This window comes from Aegilops tauschii, chromosome 2 (genome assembly GCF_002575655.3).
Source record: "Aegilops tauschii subsp. strangulata cultivar AL8/78 chromosome 2, Aet v6.0, whole genome shotgun sequence".
NCBI lineage: Eukaryota > Viridiplantae > Streptophyta > Magnoliopsida > Poales > Poaceae > Aegilops > Aegilops tauschii.
In genome coordinates, this window is record NC_053036.3 from 214,005,570 (window position 1) to 214,024,303 (window position 18,734).

At 46.8% G+C, this 18,734-nt stretch overlaps 2 protein-coding genes across 2 annotated transcripts; one reads left to right on the forward strand and one right to left on the reverse strand.

Annotated features, from left to right (window-relative positions):
- The first annotated feature begins 10,152 nt into the window (after positions 1–10,152).
- On the forward strand, positions 10,153–14,844 carry LOC109758537 (uncharacterized). Its single transcript, XM_020317397.4, has 2 exons — positions 10,153–14,127; positions 14,254–14,844. Exons 1-2 carry the CDS (start codon positions 10,686–10,688, stop codon positions 14,607–14,609), a joined length of 3,798 nt encoding a protein of 1,265 aa, XP_020172986.1. The 5' UTR covers positions 10,153–10,685; the 3' UTR covers positions 14,610–14,844.
- A 115-nt stretch (positions 14,845–14,959) lies between these two features.
- Positions 14,960–18,265, reverse strand: LOC109758538 (uncharacterized). The gene is made up of 3 exons (XM_020317398.4): positions 18,041–18,265; positions 17,423–17,560; positions 14,960–15,187 (listed from the first exon to the last, which is right to left on the reverse strand). The coding sequence occupies exons 1-3, from the start codon at positions 18,129–18,131 to the stop codon at positions 15,171–15,173; spliced, it is 246 nt and encodes an 81-aa protein (XP_020172987.1). The 5' UTR covers positions 18,132–18,265; the 3' UTR covers positions 14,960–15,170.
- Positions 18,266–18,734: the final 469 nt, after the last annotated feature.

Here is an 18,734-nt window from a genome sequence, read left to right on the forward strand (position 1 = left end):
TTCCTCTGTTTCCCCATTCGTACTCTATGGGCGCCAAAACACCCCCTCCAACCTAGTCTCCTCCGTCTGCCACCCCATCCACCACCGTCCTCCTCCACCATGCCGGAGCTGATACCCCGACGCCGTCGTCCATTACAAGAGATCGACCTCTCTCATCCACGGCTTCAGACCAGGATCCTTGCATCACGTCTTCTTGCTTCATCTGCGCCGTCGTCCACCTTGCCGAAGCCGCTCCTACGAACATCTCGTCCACCGCGCCGGGATATTTCCCTCGCTGCCACCATCTGCCCTCCTAGATCTGCTTCCACGCCACCGATGGCCATCTTTACCGCGGCACCCTCAACGTCTCAGCAGATGCTTACACGGCGCCACACCAGAGGCGGTACTCTTTCGTATCTGCTCAAGTTACTTATCTCAGCAAGAAATTAGATCGTCGCTGCTTTACTGTGATTTCTTGTCCATCACTTAGAATCTTACTTGTTAGTTGAAACCAAACATTGGTTGCGAAGTTGTCTTTGTCCGGTTTGCACCTTCAGATCCGCCATGGCACGCTCACCACTATGCTCGCAATGCTTATGGTTTTCCCCTTTTATATTCCGCATTAGCTTAAATGACAGTTGGCTGAATTTCAATTTGGGTCAGTCCATTTTTGGGAGTTCGCCGGAGGGAAGGAAGGGGCTCGCCAGAGGGCTGCCCCGTTATCTATCTTAGCGTTTCGGGTGGGGACAGTGGTTGTGGGGGCGGTCGTCGGGCTATGGTGGGGCCTCGCCGGAGGCAAAACTCGACGCAGGTGGGCGGGTAGGGGTGGGGTTGGCTAGAGGGATGGCCGAGGGTGCCGGAAGACCGGAGGTGGTGGGCGGTTCAGCAGAGGGCGGGGGTCGGTGGTTCCGCCGGCGGCCCGTACGGTGGTCTGTAGGGGAAGAATAAGAGGCGAGGAAGAAGAAGTATTAGGAGAGATAGGATCTTCATCCCACCGCCTGAAATGGTCGACTGACCAAAATGACGAAAGTCAGGCGACTTGCATGTAGCCATTCCCATATATTCAGTACCATCATCGTAGGTGCTTCAAGATGTGCAAGCAGTGCTCCTCAACCCATCAAGCTAAACAATATGCCACTCATAATTCCAAACTTAGTTGCTCAAATACGAATCTGATGTGGTCCTGACATGTACTAAAACAGAGAATGTTTAATTGGTCAGCTAATGTTCCTACTTTACTTCCAAAAAGCATGTGCGCCACATATCGAGGGACAACAGGGAGTAGCATTCTTTATGCACTCTGGTTCATCATGTGTGGGCAACGAGCATTTCATTATCCAAATCTGCTTGCTCTTCTTTAGCATGCTCCTCTTCTGCTCTTCTTTAATAAGTACTCTCTCCATTCCTAAATATAAGTCTTTGTAGAGATTCCTCCATGGACTACATACGGAGCAAAATGAGTGAATCTACTCTCTAAAATGCATCTATATACATCCGTATGTGATCCATAGTGGAATCTCTACAAAGACTTGTATTTAGGAGTATAACAGTAGTATAGTATGTTCCTTGTAGTGAGAGGAGCAGGGACATTTGAAGTGTATAGGTCTATTCGGTCGCTTGTCATGGACGCTTTCAACTCTTCGTGTTGGTCTGCCGTAATATCCAGTAAATGCTGGTAGTTGCATCGCCTTTGAGAGTTAGACTGATAGTAACAGTAATGTGCCTTCAGTTGTAGAGCGCTGGTATCCGAAGCCTTTTTCTAGCCGTTCTGCCAATACTAGCACATATTTTCGAGCAAGTTACACTTTCCTGATTTTACTCGTGATGCTTAGGGTTTTCCCATTATATATACACTATGATCTGTGTAGGTGCTTTGTGTCGTACTAGAAGCAGTCCACTCTTGAAGCTAAACAACACACCAATCATACGCCCAAAGCATACTTCTTCAAATATGAATGTGATATGATACTGACATTAGTTAACAGACACACATTTAATTGGTCAGCTAATGCTCTCACTTGAGTTTCCAAATGCATGTGGCCACATATAGAGAGACATCATGGAATGGCATTTATTTGGGCGCTCTAATTCATCATGGGTGGGCAACCAACATCGTAGAGAAAGAAGCGGAATCTCAATAATATACTTCCCCTTCTATTTGTTAACATGTTCCTCTTCTGTTCTTCTTTAGTAAGTACAATATGTTCTTTGTGAAGAAGGGGAGGAGGGACATCTGCAGTCGACAGCTCTATTGGGCCGCTTGTGCTACATGATTTCAGCACTTCTAGTTGGTCTGCCATAATATCTAGGAAATGGTGGGAGATGTGCAGTCTTTGATAGACTAGACTGATAGTAACAGTAGTGCGCCTTCAGATGAATAGAGCTGGCATGTAGGTGATCGATAGGCTTTATATTAGTAGCGGTAATACAACCCCGTATTTTCCAGCCAGTTCTGCTTTCCTGATTTATTTATGATTGTTATGGTGTACCCCTTTTATCTACACTCCAATCTGCATAGTGGCTGTGCGCACTCGTTATCATGGTTTGGCAATAAACTTTCTATACAGTATATTACGAACCTATCATCTTCCAACTATCCTTACATCTTCAGCTCCCAACAGGGAGCCTATTTTTTGTGTAGTTGTGCCAGATTATATTAATCTACGCACCATATTACAACACACATGGGCTATCTCATCAGAATCCAGTGATAGCACAAAGGGTTTACAGGGAGCCCCTGTTATATTAGAATATCCTATGCATTACAAAGATAATCTCACTACTATTTATGTTTTCATGCTTCTCAGATATTGTATGTAATCACAATGAATATAAGAATGTGCACATCAGAAGAATATTGCAGACCAGTTCAATGGCTAACAAACTTGGCATCAAAGGTTTGAGATCCAATCTGGATGCAATGAAACCCACATGCTCCCGACCTAAGGATTTGTATTCAGCATATGATCCTAATGACTATTCTGATCTCAAGGAGTCAAAGGCATATGGCATATCATGTTCACCCAATAAGGTGCATGTTCTAATCTGGCAAGGTTTTATTGGTTGCACGTATCTTGCATAAGGTGTTTTACATTTCTTCTATTTTATTGCACCGCCATCTGCTTGGTTTACTCATGATATATGTGAAGATGCCATGTCCATCCATTATGAATACCTATTCCATTTGTCATCATAATTTTTTCATTCAAATGTTGTTCTTGTGTTTCAGACATCCAAAGGAAGAGGGTGATTGCAAAACCTAAGGGAGTACAAGAAAAGTCCTTGAAAATGGTGGTGGTATCGGAGAAATCAGATAGCACCCCACTTATGGTGATAGAACCAGCGTCGCAAAACCTAGGATATCGCAACTATGTTGCTCGCTGCTTTGCTCTTGTTAGTACATGTTGTCCTATCGTTGTACTTACATTCATACCTGGTGGATTATGTGACATCATTGTGCATTATAGCTTGCTTATCCGCTGTTCGCTCCAAATTATCAGATCTATATTAATGCTTACATTAATGTAGAATAAACCCAATGCTTATGAAGAAGTTTGGCTCTGCATTGTTCTTGTAAGTATCTTTTTTCCTTCATCACTATACTTATATTGTCAGCTAGTTGCTCGTGTACACTTTGCAGCTTATTCCCTTGCCCTCCATTTTCTACACATCACATCTATATTTACTATTGCCAAAATATTGAATAAAACCAATGCTACTGAAGAAGTTTAGCTCTGCATTGCTCTTGTTAGTGCCTTTTGCATGTATGTTGTACTTACATTTATAGTCCGCATCTTAGCTTTAATAATCGCCATTTGTTCCTATATTATCACATCTATATTTACTCTTACCAAAATGTAGAATAAAGGCAATGCTCTTGAAGAAGAGTATGTGGTAAAGTTCTTAAATTGCCCCCCCCCCATCAATATGGACAAGGGCTTTATAGAGCCGATCTTCACTATTAACGTAAGTTTGTCCTCCTCGAGCCTTCAAACTTTGTTGTGTATAATTTGATAGCTATGACTATGAATACTGTTTATTTTTGTCATATGCATCAAATTGCATGTTCAAAGTTTATTACGAAGAAGTACATAAACATAAGTTTGTCCTTCTCAATTTCAGTTTTTAGTTGCACAACCTAGTTCATTATTCATACCATGTAAATTAAACTAAACATAGCAAGTTATCTTCTTTAGCACTACAAGTATGCTTGTGTTCTTGACTGTAAGCTAGTGGTGTGGTGGAACTACCAACTCTAGCACAATGTCATATCCCGCTATGTCTTAACTATGAACAATGCCATATTATGTTAATGTTATTTAAATCATGTCTCTTTATTTACCAATCTGAAATGGTATAAATTGATAGTACACTCACCATTCATGCTTATACGTTGTTTAGCACTACATGTATGCCTGCGTTCTTGATCTGTAATCCAGTGGTGTGGTGAAGCTGGCCGCTCATGCACAATGTCATTTTCTGCCGTCTTAACTATGAACAATGCCTATTATGTTAATGCTATTTTAAACCGTGTCTCTTTATTTCTAACTAACAAATGAGATGAATTGACAGCACTGATGCTTATACATGCAAAACATGTTATCTACCTAGTTGTTTCTCTTTCAGGGTGACATCACTGGTGCTAGGAAGAATTGCACAATGATAGCTTGTCCCTCCAACATATATTCCAGAGAAGAAGGCAACACATCTTGAGGATAGCGATACAACCCCAAAGTCATGTCTTGATGTAGTGTCGAACTTACTCGCTAATAGCAGCGACACAAGGTCGATGAAGTCGCCGCCTGAATCTGTTCGACTTCTTCAATCTGAAATTCAAGCAGAAAGACATGCTTCCGCTCAAATCCGACTGGAACTCCAATCTCTATGCAAGATTAACCATAAGTACATGACGTCTATTGATGTTATGCAGCTTGAGTTGGTGGATATAAGCATCAAACAAGGGCAGTCTCAACAGGTTGCTAAGCTACTTGCGCTGCAGCTCCTGAGTAGGGCTAACCTTTCTTGACTGTGTTGCAGTGTTATCAGTTATGTCTATTATTTTGTCGATGTGTTTACTTCCACTGGTGGCAACCCGCCCAGTGTATGGAATATGCTGTCTTGTTGCCTTTTATTATCACTGGCGGCGAACTTTGATGCCCAGGGGATGTAATATGCTGTAATTTCTTTGTTGTATAGTCTAGGTTTATTCTCCGTCACGATGTTGTAATTTATTTGTTGTATATGTTGTCTTCACTCTGAGAAAAAGGCGTAATCTTTGAACGAAGCTCAATTAGCCAATACGTTAGGTTTATATAAAAAATTGGTACTAAAACTAGCCGGCCGCCAATCGCTATGAATGGGCCGAACCGTTGGCCTACAATCATCTTGGGCCTTTAGTTGGCCTAGACTTAATCTGGCCCATTATTAATTTCGGGCTTTAAAATGTCGAGTAAACCGCTTGCCTTAATTGGGCCAGAAAATAAAATGGGCTTTTAACAGGCTGAGATGTAGATTGAGCATGAATTGTGTTGAACAAATCACGGGCCGACAACAGGCTGGAATATACATCGGCCCATTATTGGCCCAGTGATATGACGGGCCATTAACAGGCCAAAATGTTGTTTGGCCTTGGTGGGGCCAATTTCAAGATGGGTTGGAACCAGGCCGAATGCATAGCGGGCTGAAATTAGGCCCAACACTATCAAGGGCCTTTAACGGGCCGACAGTCAGTTTGGGCTAAAATGTATCCATGAAGGCTACGGGCCATTCAGAGGCCGAAAGTCACTACGGACCAGAATTAGGCCCAGATGCAGCTCGGGCCTTTAAATTGTCGAAAGTGAAACCGGGCCGAAAGAGTTCCATATGTACACAGGGCCGCTGACAGGCCGAAACTAATATTGGGCCAAACTGTTAAACGGGCCATTAAGAGGTCGAAGAGCAAAGCAACCCCCCAACGGGCCCAAAGGCAGAGTAGCTGTTAAAGGGGCGTATCTGTTATGGGCCATAATTTGGCCCAAGATATGGAAGTTAGTTAACAGATCAAATCAAATACGGGTCGTAATTTGTCCCAAACTATTGCAGGTTGTTAACGGGCCGGACCTGATATGGACTGTAAACTGGCCCAGAATATTGCAGGCTTTTAACGGGCTGCATCTGATGTGGGCCATAATTTGGTCCAGAAAATGAATGGGCCGGCTCATTAGATTTGACAAAATCTTGTGGGCCTTTTCCTGGACCGGCTTTTAAACCTATATGGGCCTCTATTGGGTCGTCCCATGTGTCAACGTTTCATTGTCGACTCCTGTCCAGAGGACGGTTGACATCTGTCACAACGAGGAGCTGACATGTGGATCCTCCGGTGAATGAGAATTTTACACATGGAAAATCCCCATTGGTCAGGGCTGTTAACGGGTTATCGAATCCAAACTGGAACCCGATAGCTTAAGGGAGACCCGCTATAGTGGATGCCACCTGTCGGTTATCCTTCACGAAAACACTTCCATGACGCGCCATTTATCGTCATGGAAGTGGACACTTCTACCACAACGCAGGTATAACTATCTTAATTCTGTCATAAAATCGTCATGGATGTACATGCATGACAGAAAATGTGACCTACTATGACAAACACGTATCATCACGGAAGTGTTTTTTGTAGTGTTATTTGTGTGCAGGTACTGTTTACATAGTATTGCTTGGTTCTCCTACTGGATTGATAACCATGGTTTCATAACTGAGGAAAATACTTACCGTTGTTGTGCTGCATCATCCTCTCCTCTTTGAGGAAATACCAACGCAGATACAAGCAATCAACCATTTCTTTATGTTAAGATTTATGGATGCATTTATGTTTGGTGTATAGATGCACATTTGTCTCTAGTTGCTTGTTTACTTTTGGTCACTTTAGATCAGTAGCTAGTAGAGGGAAGGTGTGTGTTAGTCCTATTCAATATTACAGGTAAATTAGCACAGTGAAAGAAAGTGAAAAAAAATGCAATGTATTGTTGCCATTAAGTATTAATGTTTATAGGAGGAATAAAATGAGTCATATAGACAATAGTATGCCATCATGATCAATGAAATTATCTGTGTTTAAACTCCATGTCTGGACAGAGAAAATCTTGACCTACAAATGGATTATTAGCCATAAGATGCAGAGGGTATCTCGGTCTATTGAATTTGTACATACTACCTATAAAGACAAAAACACATCTCATATGTTTGGCATGAGCATGAAATATTCCATTGTGCACTTTTTCACATGACTTTGTTACTTACCGCACTTCCATGTACTGGAGAGTTACACTTGGTGAAACTATGAACCCTAGTCTAGTTTTTAGCATAAGAATGACCTTATAGCAACTTTTACACACACTTTTATTTTTAGTTTGTTTTATTCCTAGAATACAAAAATATACCACTTTATCTTTCAATTATCTTGTGCAACTAGCAACACTTGCAGGGTTAACACACTTGTCAGAACTATTGGGAATACAGGTGAAGTTTTATTTATGTTGTAGACGTTACCAGTATTGCAGGGTACATCAGCTCCACGGATTGATAACTTAGTTTCTCACTGAGAGAAAAACTGGTTGCTTGCTACAAACTCTTACACTGGGGAGAGACCCAGAAGCTTTTTCTGTAGGCTCTAGGCGCCCCCTTGGGAGCCCTGGGCCTTGGGGTGCCCCAAGGGGTTCCTAGTGCCCATTGGCACCTCCAGGATAACTGCATGACACACCTATTCAACAGATGATATGCAGTACCTCTTGATAGTAAGATATAAGTGAAGACCACAAAATAAGTAGAGACACTGACTAGGAATAAACTCCAATTAGGATACTCCGAAGCTTCTCTATGCAACTTTCCTTTGAATTGTTTTTATCATTTTTTGATAGTTTTTCATGATACCTATCGCCTTAACTTCAAACTAAAAAATAATCACTCAAGTTTGTGTTCGGATGAGGGGTAAATAATCTCGGTCTGAAAAACTATGAAGAACGGTGTTCTAGAACTTCGAAGGTCAAAATATCCCACTTAGAGGACGATTTTAAGGGTCCAGATTTGTTTCAACACTTGCTTTACTATTTTTAGATGTGGCTCATCGATAGCTTTGAATTTAGTGGTTGAACAACCAAAACATACTTCACATGAAGAAGTTAAAAAATGTAAACTCGTTGATGGGTTCTAGTCTAGTCGAATCCAAAAAAATATGCTTATTTTCCTTTTTCGAATCAAAACCATTCAAAATCGGATGGGTTGAGGGAAGATGCAAGCAACTTCAAATATCATAATTATAGAGGGAGGTGGTGGCGATGCGGTGGAAATTGATGGATGTTGGTTGTCGACAGCGGATTGGATGATGGTGCAGAGATGTAGCGTGAACAGAACTCAGAACTCTAAAGGATTATACTCTAGAACCATCAATTCGACATGATGATGCAGACGTAAAGTCAACGGTGCAATGCACCACAAAGAAAAATTGCGATGATTTAGACTGGCTTGGACAGGATGATCTATTCCTATTTGTTTTGGCTTTTTCGTGGACTATATGTTTGAAGAACAGATGCAATCAATACTAGGGAAACTGAAAAAATTATCAAGGAACCGGGAACCTTATACCACGTGATAGGTACAGGTGGCATGGTGTTTTGATGAGTTAATATCAATTTTTAAGAAACTTTGATGATCCGACTACATCAGACACTCGACGACGCGCTAAAAGAACTCAAATATGGTTATTGACGGTGTTCGAAACACGGTCAACCTTATCATGAAGATCTACTCCTACATGCAACTGAAGAACATGCAAGAATTTAAGATATGCAATCTGAGTTCCAGATATAAGATGAAATATTTGATTAACACAGTGAGGTTTCAATCACACATGGTACATGACTTGTGACGTGTCACCAACTCGTGTCTACAACAAAAAGTAGCAAACGCTAAAATTGAATGAAAAAAACACAAGCCCTAATTCCGCCGGTATTTATTGACGGACGAAGAGTAATTCCGCCGGCCTTGGGAGGGGATCATAAATCAATCATAAGTTTGATTCCTCTGCTAATACAGGCTCTAAAAACTACCTATTGACTTGTATTTCAAAAAATACATGGGTCGGGACAAAAGTGAGGTGGTGCAACAACTATAGATGGTCATGGACGAAATTGTGAAGTGTTATCTTGTATATTTGGTCCATGCCTTCATGCGTCATTATGGCAGCCTAACTCCGATTGAAACACCATCTTTGTTCCATGTATGATTGTTGCCATCTCCATGCTTGCTTGTGCATGTCCCTCTTATCCATGCTAGGTCATTCACTCCTCATAATACAAATATATTTGATTTAGGCACCATCATATTCTCATAAATATTAAAGCAAGATCATAAAACCGAGTTACCTGTTTTTTTAGTTGATGTGCACGAACTCTGGTGATTGTTCCTTATCTTTCTGTTATTTGAACATGTGTGGCTCTAGGCACCGTGGATGTAACTGAATTATGGATGTTCACCCCCGAACCTTCATATAATTCATATGTCATCTTAGTCATTGGTCATGTGAGCCGCATGCCGTATCAACTTTGCTAGAGATACCCCTAAAAAACCAAGCAGAAGAGCGGTGGGAGTGGAGGATGTTAAAACATGGCATATCATGTTAATTCGGTGTTTAAATTGGGTACATTGATGAGAAAACCTCTAAATTTGGTATGTTTTCATTCATGCCATCCTTGACTAGGTGGAAATGAAATTCGTTCTATATTTATGGCCTAAAATCCTGCAATATATTGCAGGATTCAAAGTTTATAAATACATTTAGTATTCACCTGTGTAATTCTTTGGTAGTACTAAATATATATGAATTAAAACCGTACGATGTATTTATCGGAAAGAAAAAATAAGTCCTTGAGCCTTCACCTTGTCGCACGACGCACGGTCCATGTTCCATATAGCGTAGCGCAACATGAAGAATGTTAAAAGGAGACAAGATAACGTACACTAGAGGCGCTCAGTCTTGGCAATGGCTGCGCGACAGCGCCGTTGCAAGCGTGCGTAGCGTAGGCCTACCAGTCGGGAGGCGCTCGCTGCTAACTCCATCCGCTGCACGTCAACCTTAACCATTCCATTGAAGCCCCGACAGGCGAGCAACAAAACCTTTCGACCCAAGCCACCCCACCCCGCCCCACCTCGGCCCGAGCCAGTTTTGCTTTCGTACCAACAAGTAAAAATCCACGGCCATGGCGGATCCTGAACCGCATCGCCCATAAAAGGGACGCCAACCACTCTCTTTCTACGAACTCCATCCTCCTCTCTCTCTCTCTGCCTTTCCTTGGCCTGGCCCAGCCTACTCTGCTCTACTCACTCCGGTCCCAACTGCCAAATCCCCTCGCCCCTCTCTCTCTCTCCAACCAAATTGCAATTGGAGAGCTCTGATCTCCTCCATTAGTCCATTTCCCGAGCAGAGCAGAGCAAGCGCAACAACTCCTTCTAGAGGTGGACGCGGTCGGCGCCATTCAATGCCATGCACTGACACGGCACAGATTACCGCCACCTCTTAACTCCCCTCTTTCTCCCTCCACTTCCCAAGCACAGAGGCGCGCGAGAACCCATGCATGCGCCCATGCACATATCCACCGCCGCCGCCCGGATGCATACGTGCTCTCTTCCTGCGCTCCCCACAACTTGACGCCTAGTAGCGGCAAGAAGCGCAGATGACGGGCGCACGAGTAATGGCGCGGGCCGTGCGGCGCTTCTCGGTGATTCCGGCCGCGTGGCTGCTGCTGCTGGTTCTGGTTTCACGTGTGGCGCCGGCGGCGGGTGATGATGGCGACGTGCTGTTGGAGGTGAAGAGCGCGTTCGCGGAAGACCCGGAGGGAGTTTTGGAGGGCTGGTCCGCCGATGGCGGCGGCTCGTCCGACTTCTGTTCCTGGGCCGGCGTCACGTGCGACCCGGCGGGGCTCAGGGTGGCCGGCCTCAACCTGTCCGGCGCGGGGTTTGCCGGGCCGGTGCCCGGGACGCTCGCGCGGCTCGACGCGCTCGAGGTCATCGACCTGTCGTCCAATCGCCTCACGGGCCCCATCCCGGCGGCTCTCGGGCGCCTCAGAAGGCTCCAGCTTCTCATGCTCTACTCCAACCAGCTCGCCGGCGGGATCCCGGCGTCGCTGGGCAGACTCGCCGCGCTCCAGGTGCTGCGCCTCGGCGACAACCTCGGCTTGTCGGGGTCAATCCCCAAAGCGCTCGGGGAGCTGCGGAACCTCACCGTCATCGGGCTCGCGTCGTGCAACCTCACCGGAGCGATACCGGGGGGGCTTGGGAGGCTCGCTGCGCTCACGGCCTTGAACCTGCAAGAGAACTCCCTGTCCGGGCCGATACCAGCGGACATCGGCGCCATGGCAAGCCTCGAGGCGCTTGCTCTCGCTGGGAATCAACTCACCGGCGAGATACCGCCGGAGCTTGGGAAGCTCTCCTATCTCCAGAAGCTCAACCTCGGGAACAATTCATTGGAGGGCGCCATACCGCCGGAGCTCGGAGCTCTGGGCGAGCTCCTGTACCTCAACCTCATGAACAACCGCCTCTCTGGGCGCGTGCCGCGCGCTCTCGCCGCGCTCTCTCGCGTGCACACGATTGACCTGTCCGGTAACATGCTCACTGGTGGGCTCCCCGCCGAGCTCGGCCGGCTGCCGCAGCTCAACTTCCTTGTGCTCGCCGACAACCACCTCAGCGGCCGGCTTCCGGGCAACCTGTGCAGCGGCAGCAATGAAGCAGAGTCATCAAGTAGCCTCGAGCACCTCCTGCTCTCCACCAACAACTTCACCGGGGAGATACCGGACGGGCTGTCGCGGTGCCGTGCGCTGACGCAGCTCGACCTGGCGAACAACAGTCTCTCTGGCGCCATCCCGCCGGGCCTCGGCGAGCTCGGGAACCTGACGGGTCTGCTGCTCAACAACAACAGCCTCTCTGGCGAGCTGCCGCCGGAGATCTTTAACCTCACTGAGCTCACTAGCCTTGCATTGTACCACAATCAGCTCACTGGCCAGCTGCCGGACGCCATCGGCAATCTTAAGAACCTCCAGGAACTGTACTTGTACGAGAACCAGTTCTCCGGCGAGATACCGGAGAGCATCGGGGAGTGCTCGAGCTTGCAGATGATCGACTTCTTTGGGAACCAGTTCAACGGGAGCATACCGGCGTCCATCGGGAATCTGTCCGAGCTGATCTTTCTTCACCTCCGGCAGAACGAGCTGTCGGGCCTGATTCCGCCGGAGCTCGGCGATTGCCATCAGCTCCAGGTTCTTGACTTGGCGGACAATGCTCTATCCGGTGAAATCCCGGCGACGTTTGAGAAGCTCGAAGCGCTCCAGCAGTTTATGCTGTACAACAACTCGCTGTCCGGCGCAGTCCCGGATGGCATGTTCGAGTGCCGGAACATCACGAGGGTGAACATCGCGCACAACCGGCTCGGCGGCAGCCTCCTGCCGCTCTGCGGGTCGGCGAGCCTGCTCTCGTTCGACGCCACCAACAACTCGTTCGAGGGCGGGATCCCGGCGCAGCTCGGGCGGTCCTCGTCGCTCCAGCGCGTTCGCCTCGGGAGCAACGCCCTCTCCGGGCCGATCCCGCCGTCGCTGGGCGGCATCGCCGCGCTGACGCTGCTGGATGTGTCGAACAATGCGCTCACCGGCGTCATCCCGGACGCGCTCTCGCGGTGCACGCAGCTCAGCCACATCGTCCTCAACCACAACCGGCTGTCAGGCCCCGTGCCGGCCTGGCTGGGCACGCTGCCGCAGCTGGGCGAGCTGACGCTCTCCGCCAACGAATTCACCGGCGCATTGCCGGTCCAGCTCACCAAGTGCTCCAAGCTCCTGAAGCTGTCGATCGACGGCAACCAGATCAATGGAACGGTGCCGCCTGAAATCGGTAGGTTGGCTTCTCTCAACGTGCTGAATCTGGCGCAGAACCAGCTCTCAGGTCCGGTACCGGCGACCGTGGCAAGACTGAGCAACCTGTATGAGCTGAATTTGTCGCAGAATCAGCTGTCGGGCGCGATTCCACCTGACATCGGCAAGATGCAAGAGTTGCAGAGCTTGCTGGATTTGAGCAGCAACAATCTGGTGGGCATAATCCCTGCATCAATTGGGTCTCTCTCCAAGCTGGAAGATTTGAACCTCTCTCACAATGCTCTGGTGGGAACAGTGCCGTCGCAGCTCGCCAGGATGAGCAGTTTGGTGGAGCTGGACTTGTCTAGCAATCGGCTGGATGGTAGGCTGGGGGACGAGTTCTCCCGGTGGCCGCAGGACGCCTTCTCCGGCAATGCTGCGCTCTGCGGCAGCCATCTGAGAGGCTGCGGCAGCGGCGGGCGTGGCCGGTCCACGATGCACTCCGCGTCGATCGCGCTGGTGTCCGCGGCGGTGACACTGACGATTGTGATCCTGGTGATTGTGCTTGTGCTGCTGGCAGTGCGGCGGCGCGGGCGGCACTCCGGGGAGGTGAACTGCACGGTGTTCTCGTCGAGCCAGGGCAACACGAACCGGCAGCTGATTATCAAGGGCTCGGCGCGGCGGGAGTTCCGGTGGGATGCGATCATGGAGGCGACGGCGAACTTGAGCGACCAGTTCGCCGTCGGCTCCGGGGGCTCGGGGACGGTGTACAGGGCAGAGCTGCCCACCGGCGAGACGGTGGCCGTGAAGAGGTTCGTGCACATGGACAGCGACATGCTGCTGCAGGACAAGAGCTTCGCGAGGGAGGTGAAGATCCTGGGCCGGGTCCGGCACCGCCACCTGGTGAAGCTCCTCGGGTTCGTCGGCCAAGGCGAGCATGGCGGCAGCATGCTCATCTACGAGTACATGGAGAACGGCAGCCTGTACGACTGGCTTCACGGCGGCGCCGGCGAGGGCAAGAAGCGGGTGCTGAGCTGGGACGCGCGGCTCAAGGTGGCGGCGGGCCTGGTGCAGGGCGTGGAGTACCTCCACCACGACTGCGTGCCGCGGGTGGTGCACAGGGACATCAAATCCAGCAACGTTCTCCTGGACGGCGACATGGAGGCGCACCTCGGCGACTTCGGCCTGGCCAAGGCCATCGCCGAGAACCGCAACGGCGGCAAGGAGTGCACCGAGTCAGCCTCTCTCTTCGCTGGATCATACGGCTACATGGCACCAGGTACCTGACACTCAAATGGTTGACTTGCACGCACCTTATATTTTGGAACACTGACACTCAAATAGGTCTGCACATAGGCCCCAGTCATATATCAACTGCTGACCATCTGCCTGCATGTTCGTGCAGAGTGTGCTTACAGCCTCAAGGCGACGGAGAAGAGCGACGTCTACAGCACGGGCATCGTGCTCATGGAGCTCGTCACCGGCCTCCTGCCCACCGACAAGACCTTCCGCGGCGACATGGACATGGTGCGATGGGTGCAGTCCCGGGTTGACGCACCGTCGCCGGGCAGGGACCAGGTGTTCGACCCGGCGCTCAAGCCGCTGGCGCCGCGCGAGGAGTCGTCGATGGCGGAGGTCCTCTTGGTGGCGCTCCGGTGCACCAGGCCGGCGCCAGGGGAGAGGCCGACGGCGCGCCAGATCTCTGATCTGCTGCTCCACGTTACGCTCGACTACTACCGAGCCGGCGAGCAGAAGCGCTAGGAACTTCTTTTATCAACTGTTTCTTGTTTCATCTAATTTGGGTTGGTTTTCTGGCATGAAAAGAGGCAACAAAAGTTGGCGTTTATTATATTAGGAATATGGTCACTGGATCAGGGGAAGAAGAATCCCCTTGGATCGGATTGGATTGTTTAACTTTCAATTTGACTGGGCTTGGAGATTGTTTGTACAAGCGATGCAAATTTCTAAGAAATAAAAATAGTTCGAAAACAAAAAATTTCAGTCATCATTCAGACCCCTGAGGAGCATCCTGCAGATTAAGTTCTGTCAGCGACCCCCAGAAGGAAGGATGAGGTAGATAAGTTGATCATTTGCTTTGCACAATCAACAGGTACTATAAGTCATCATTTGAACTTGAATAACGATGATTCAGAGAAGGTAATCAATCAGATTCAAGTACCATAAAAAGGTCTCCCGTACAAGTACAACCCAAGTACTGTGAAACATCAGTTTATTACACTACCGCAGATGAAATGCGGAGCCAGTTTTTCTGACCAAAGCAAACTGCAAAAACCCTGGTAGCCGCCAAACAAATTTGAATAGCTAATCGTCGTCTTCGTCTGTAGAAAATTTGAACAAAAGTCTATGAGCACAAGAATATCAAATAGAGTATCATATAAGTAGCTTTTGATGTGCACAAAATTCTCAAATTACATAGCATATGTTAGATTACTTGCGCGCACTATAAACCATCGTACAAACATTTATTCAATATTCAGCATTATAACTGTTGGTATCAAACATATTGAACTGCTCTGGTCATTTCTACAGGAAGAGTTCATACAGTCAGGCAGTTTTAAGAAGAAAAAAAACCAAATCTCTTCATACTGATCTTCCAGGCCTCCACTAAAAGTCAGATGTCATGGTTATAACATATAATTTTGTGTTTAATTCCCGCCTTACCAGCACTAGAAGATAAAGAAAGGCAAGAGTGGAGACAAGCAAATGGAGATGCCCTACACATATGTCATGTGTAGTTCAGTAAAACTACAACTGGAGATTGGTCATATCACGTGCAGCCATCTCTCTCTCTCTTTCTCCCTCTTTGCTTTAGCACCAAGTCACTAAACAGTGTATAACTTGATAAAAAGGCAGTCACAAAATCAATCAAGTTTTGATCTGATATGTTCACAGATTTCTGTTTTATTATTACACCCTAACATTTCCAGCATATTGCCTTGTTTCCGCATAATCTCCGTTTCTCGATCCATGATTTTTCCCTCCATATCTGAAATGATAGGAGGGAAACTACCACCTATCTGGTTGTTTTACCTCCAAAAAAGGTAATGGCAATATTGATTCTTGTTACGGTATTCGCTTTGTGGGTACATATGATAGGTATTTCTTATGTGCCGTGAGCCTCATTACAGAGCAACGGCGGCACACGGCATATGGTGATTCATAGTAAATTATGCTCTAAAAAATGTGATGACTATTAGTTCTTTAATTGAAGTTTTAAAGTAGTCAATAATTTAATAAACACTGCAAAAAACAATAGTCCAGTAAGAATTAAAATGCATGCAAGGAGCAGAAATATTAAGCTTGAGAGTAGAAATTAAGGACTATCACAGGTGATGGCAGATATAATCAAGTTTTACGGCTTGATTAAACATAAGAAAAAAAGAAAACTGGAAATAAAATGGCTAACATATCAATGAAGCAAAATCTTCACCAATACACAATCAGGAGACAAGTTTAGTTCAAACTTGAAACTTGCATATATGCATGCTAACGCACTAGATTAGAATGAAAATCGAGATGGAAGGTAGCAGAGAGCAAAATCCACACCTCTGCAAGGTACTAATAGCCAGGGGAATAGTAGTAAGGGTTATGTTTGTGCGTGTTTTGGGGGGGGGGGGGGGGGGGGGGGGGGCTGATTTATTTGCTAGAAGCTTCTTAATATGAAATAACGACTATGCGCAGCATGTCCTATACAAGGACGAACATAGGTATATCCCCATCAGAAGAAATGAATTTAGGACTTAAAGTAATGCACCGGGCTCCATCTGGATAAGTTTCCAAAAACCCTCGCCCTCTGTGGTTCGCGGCTATCTACTAAATTCAGGTGAAAACAGTGTAGCAGGTTGGGTGAAATTGGATTTCGACAGAGGAGGCCTATAGTTTCAGGGAAAGTGATCTGGATGTTTCTCAGAAAGCTAGTTCAACCTACATCCCGGATGTCATATGAAAAAATCCCAGAGTTTTGAAACCCTTCGAATTCATATACCATTCACAGTTTAAACAAGGGCAAGAGTGAATTTTGCGAATCTACCTCATAAGCTACCAACTTTCATTCGAAAAATCAACACAAAATGAAGAAAAGACCTCCATGTTTAATTAGTGATATGTGTATGCCGCTCAGTCATTCTGCAAATCTAGTACCATTACTGTGAGCAACACTGGTTGAATCAATAGTGCACAGTTTACCAAGCTGATTGGTAAAAAGATCACTAGTTCACCACAATAGATTTCATGAAGGCATATAAAAGCTATTACTGTGATAACGTAACAATTCTTCAAACAGCACTAATCATCCTAAGAGCCCCTTGACCAACAACAATACTACTAGTATAAGGTTTCCGTGACAGAAAAGTGATGCCATGGATCCGTATTGAAGAATGTTTCGTAATGGCATAACTTTTGTGCAGATAAACCAAATATCATTTGCGCAAACATTGGTCAAAGTTTACCATAAAATTGTGTGCGCGCCTCGGGACTTATAAACAATTAAACATGGAAGGAGGGAGTAGCATATAATCAGGATTCCAAAATGTTGGGAGCAAATAAGCACAAACCAAAGTAGCGCTGCTCATTGGCGTGTTTCGCACGCTCAAGCATCTTGTCAAGGTCCACCTTGACCTTCTCATCAAACTTCACCAGTTGGTTTACAAACACAACACCCAGACCCATTCCCAGCACATGCTCCCAGGGATCTGAAACAAAAAGGGGAATCACATGAGAAGGAATCAAACCTGCAACTAGAATGTTACAAAGCCAGATAATAAAAGCAAGGAAATGAGGGGATCAGAACAAAAGGAACTAATATTTGGACAGTATGTGTTCAGAAATCAAGTCAAACAGTAAACACTGTAATACTGCAACCGAAAATTACGGGAACTTTCTACAGAAAATCCAACCATTCGGTCTTGCCAAGGCCAAGGTAGTGACTGAATCCCAATCTATGAACCCACTAAACATAAATCAAGAACCACATCCTAAATCTACCGCTCTTACGGCCAACAAAGGCGCCCAAACCAACACATACTTGCAGGCATATAAAGGGTTACAGATCAGACGAAATAAGGAACCGGGAGTGCGGATGGATGGCAGGATGCATCGTGAGGACAGATCAAGAAATCAACAAAGGAAAGGGGAAGGCGGAAAGGGAGGGATGGATGGGAAAGGGGCTATACGGCGCATGTAGGGGAGCTTCCGGAGGGCGTTGGAGTACATCTGGGTGCCCAGCCCCAGCAGGGCACCGATGATGGTCGGCGTCGCCGGCATGTCGCTGCGCTCTCCTCTCGGGGTGGACCGGACGGCGTGGTTCGGGTTCGGCGATGCTGGAACAAGAGGAGATGTGTACCTATTACTGACTGAATCTTGGTGGCTGGGGCAAAAGAGTGTGAGCGGAAAGAGAAGCCCATGGGCCGCCTCAATCCAGCAAGTTCGTGCACAAGAGGACACCTCTTTTCCTTCTACCCCTAAAACAAACCTCTTTCCCTTCTTTTTACCGGTATAAGAGCATCTCTAGCACATCCCGCAACCCGCCGTCTCGCAAAAATCATTTAAGGCATCCCGAAAATGATTTTTGTAGGACGTCGGACGCGCATCCAAAACAGATCCTGCAACTAATATCGCATATTCAAACTTAGTTCGTACGGAAACATAGATCACTGGAGTTCATCAAACATAGCATAAGACAGTTCATCTACTAGATAGCATAGGGGAGGTCAATACAAACCAAAATTAAAACATCTACCGAAACTAAACGGAAAGCATACTACATCTACATCCACATTTGGCAAATCCGCCCCCCCTAAAAATCCGTGAACGCGTCCGAACACAACCACGGACAGCGTAAAATACCGTTGGACAGCTACGCTCCTC

Bases quoted from the DNA above. Each gene is read 5' to 3' on its own strand.
- LOC109758537 (XM_020317397.4), top strand. From the start codon at position 10,686: ATGACGGGCGCACGAGTAATGGCGCGGGCCGTGCGGCGCTTCTCGGTG. The intron at 14,128-14,253 runs GTACCTGACACT...ATGTTCGTGCAG, and splicing joins ATACGGCTACATGGCACCAG to AGTGTGCTTACAGCCTCAAG.
- LOC109758538 (XM_020317398.4), bottom strand. From the start codon at position 18,131: ATGCCGGCGACGCCGACCATCATCGGTGCCCTGCTGGGGCTGGGCACC. The intron at 17,561-18,040 runs GTATAGCCCCTT...TTTTTGTTTCAG, and splicing joins GAAGCTCCCCTACATGCGCC to ATCCCTGGGAGCATGTGCTG.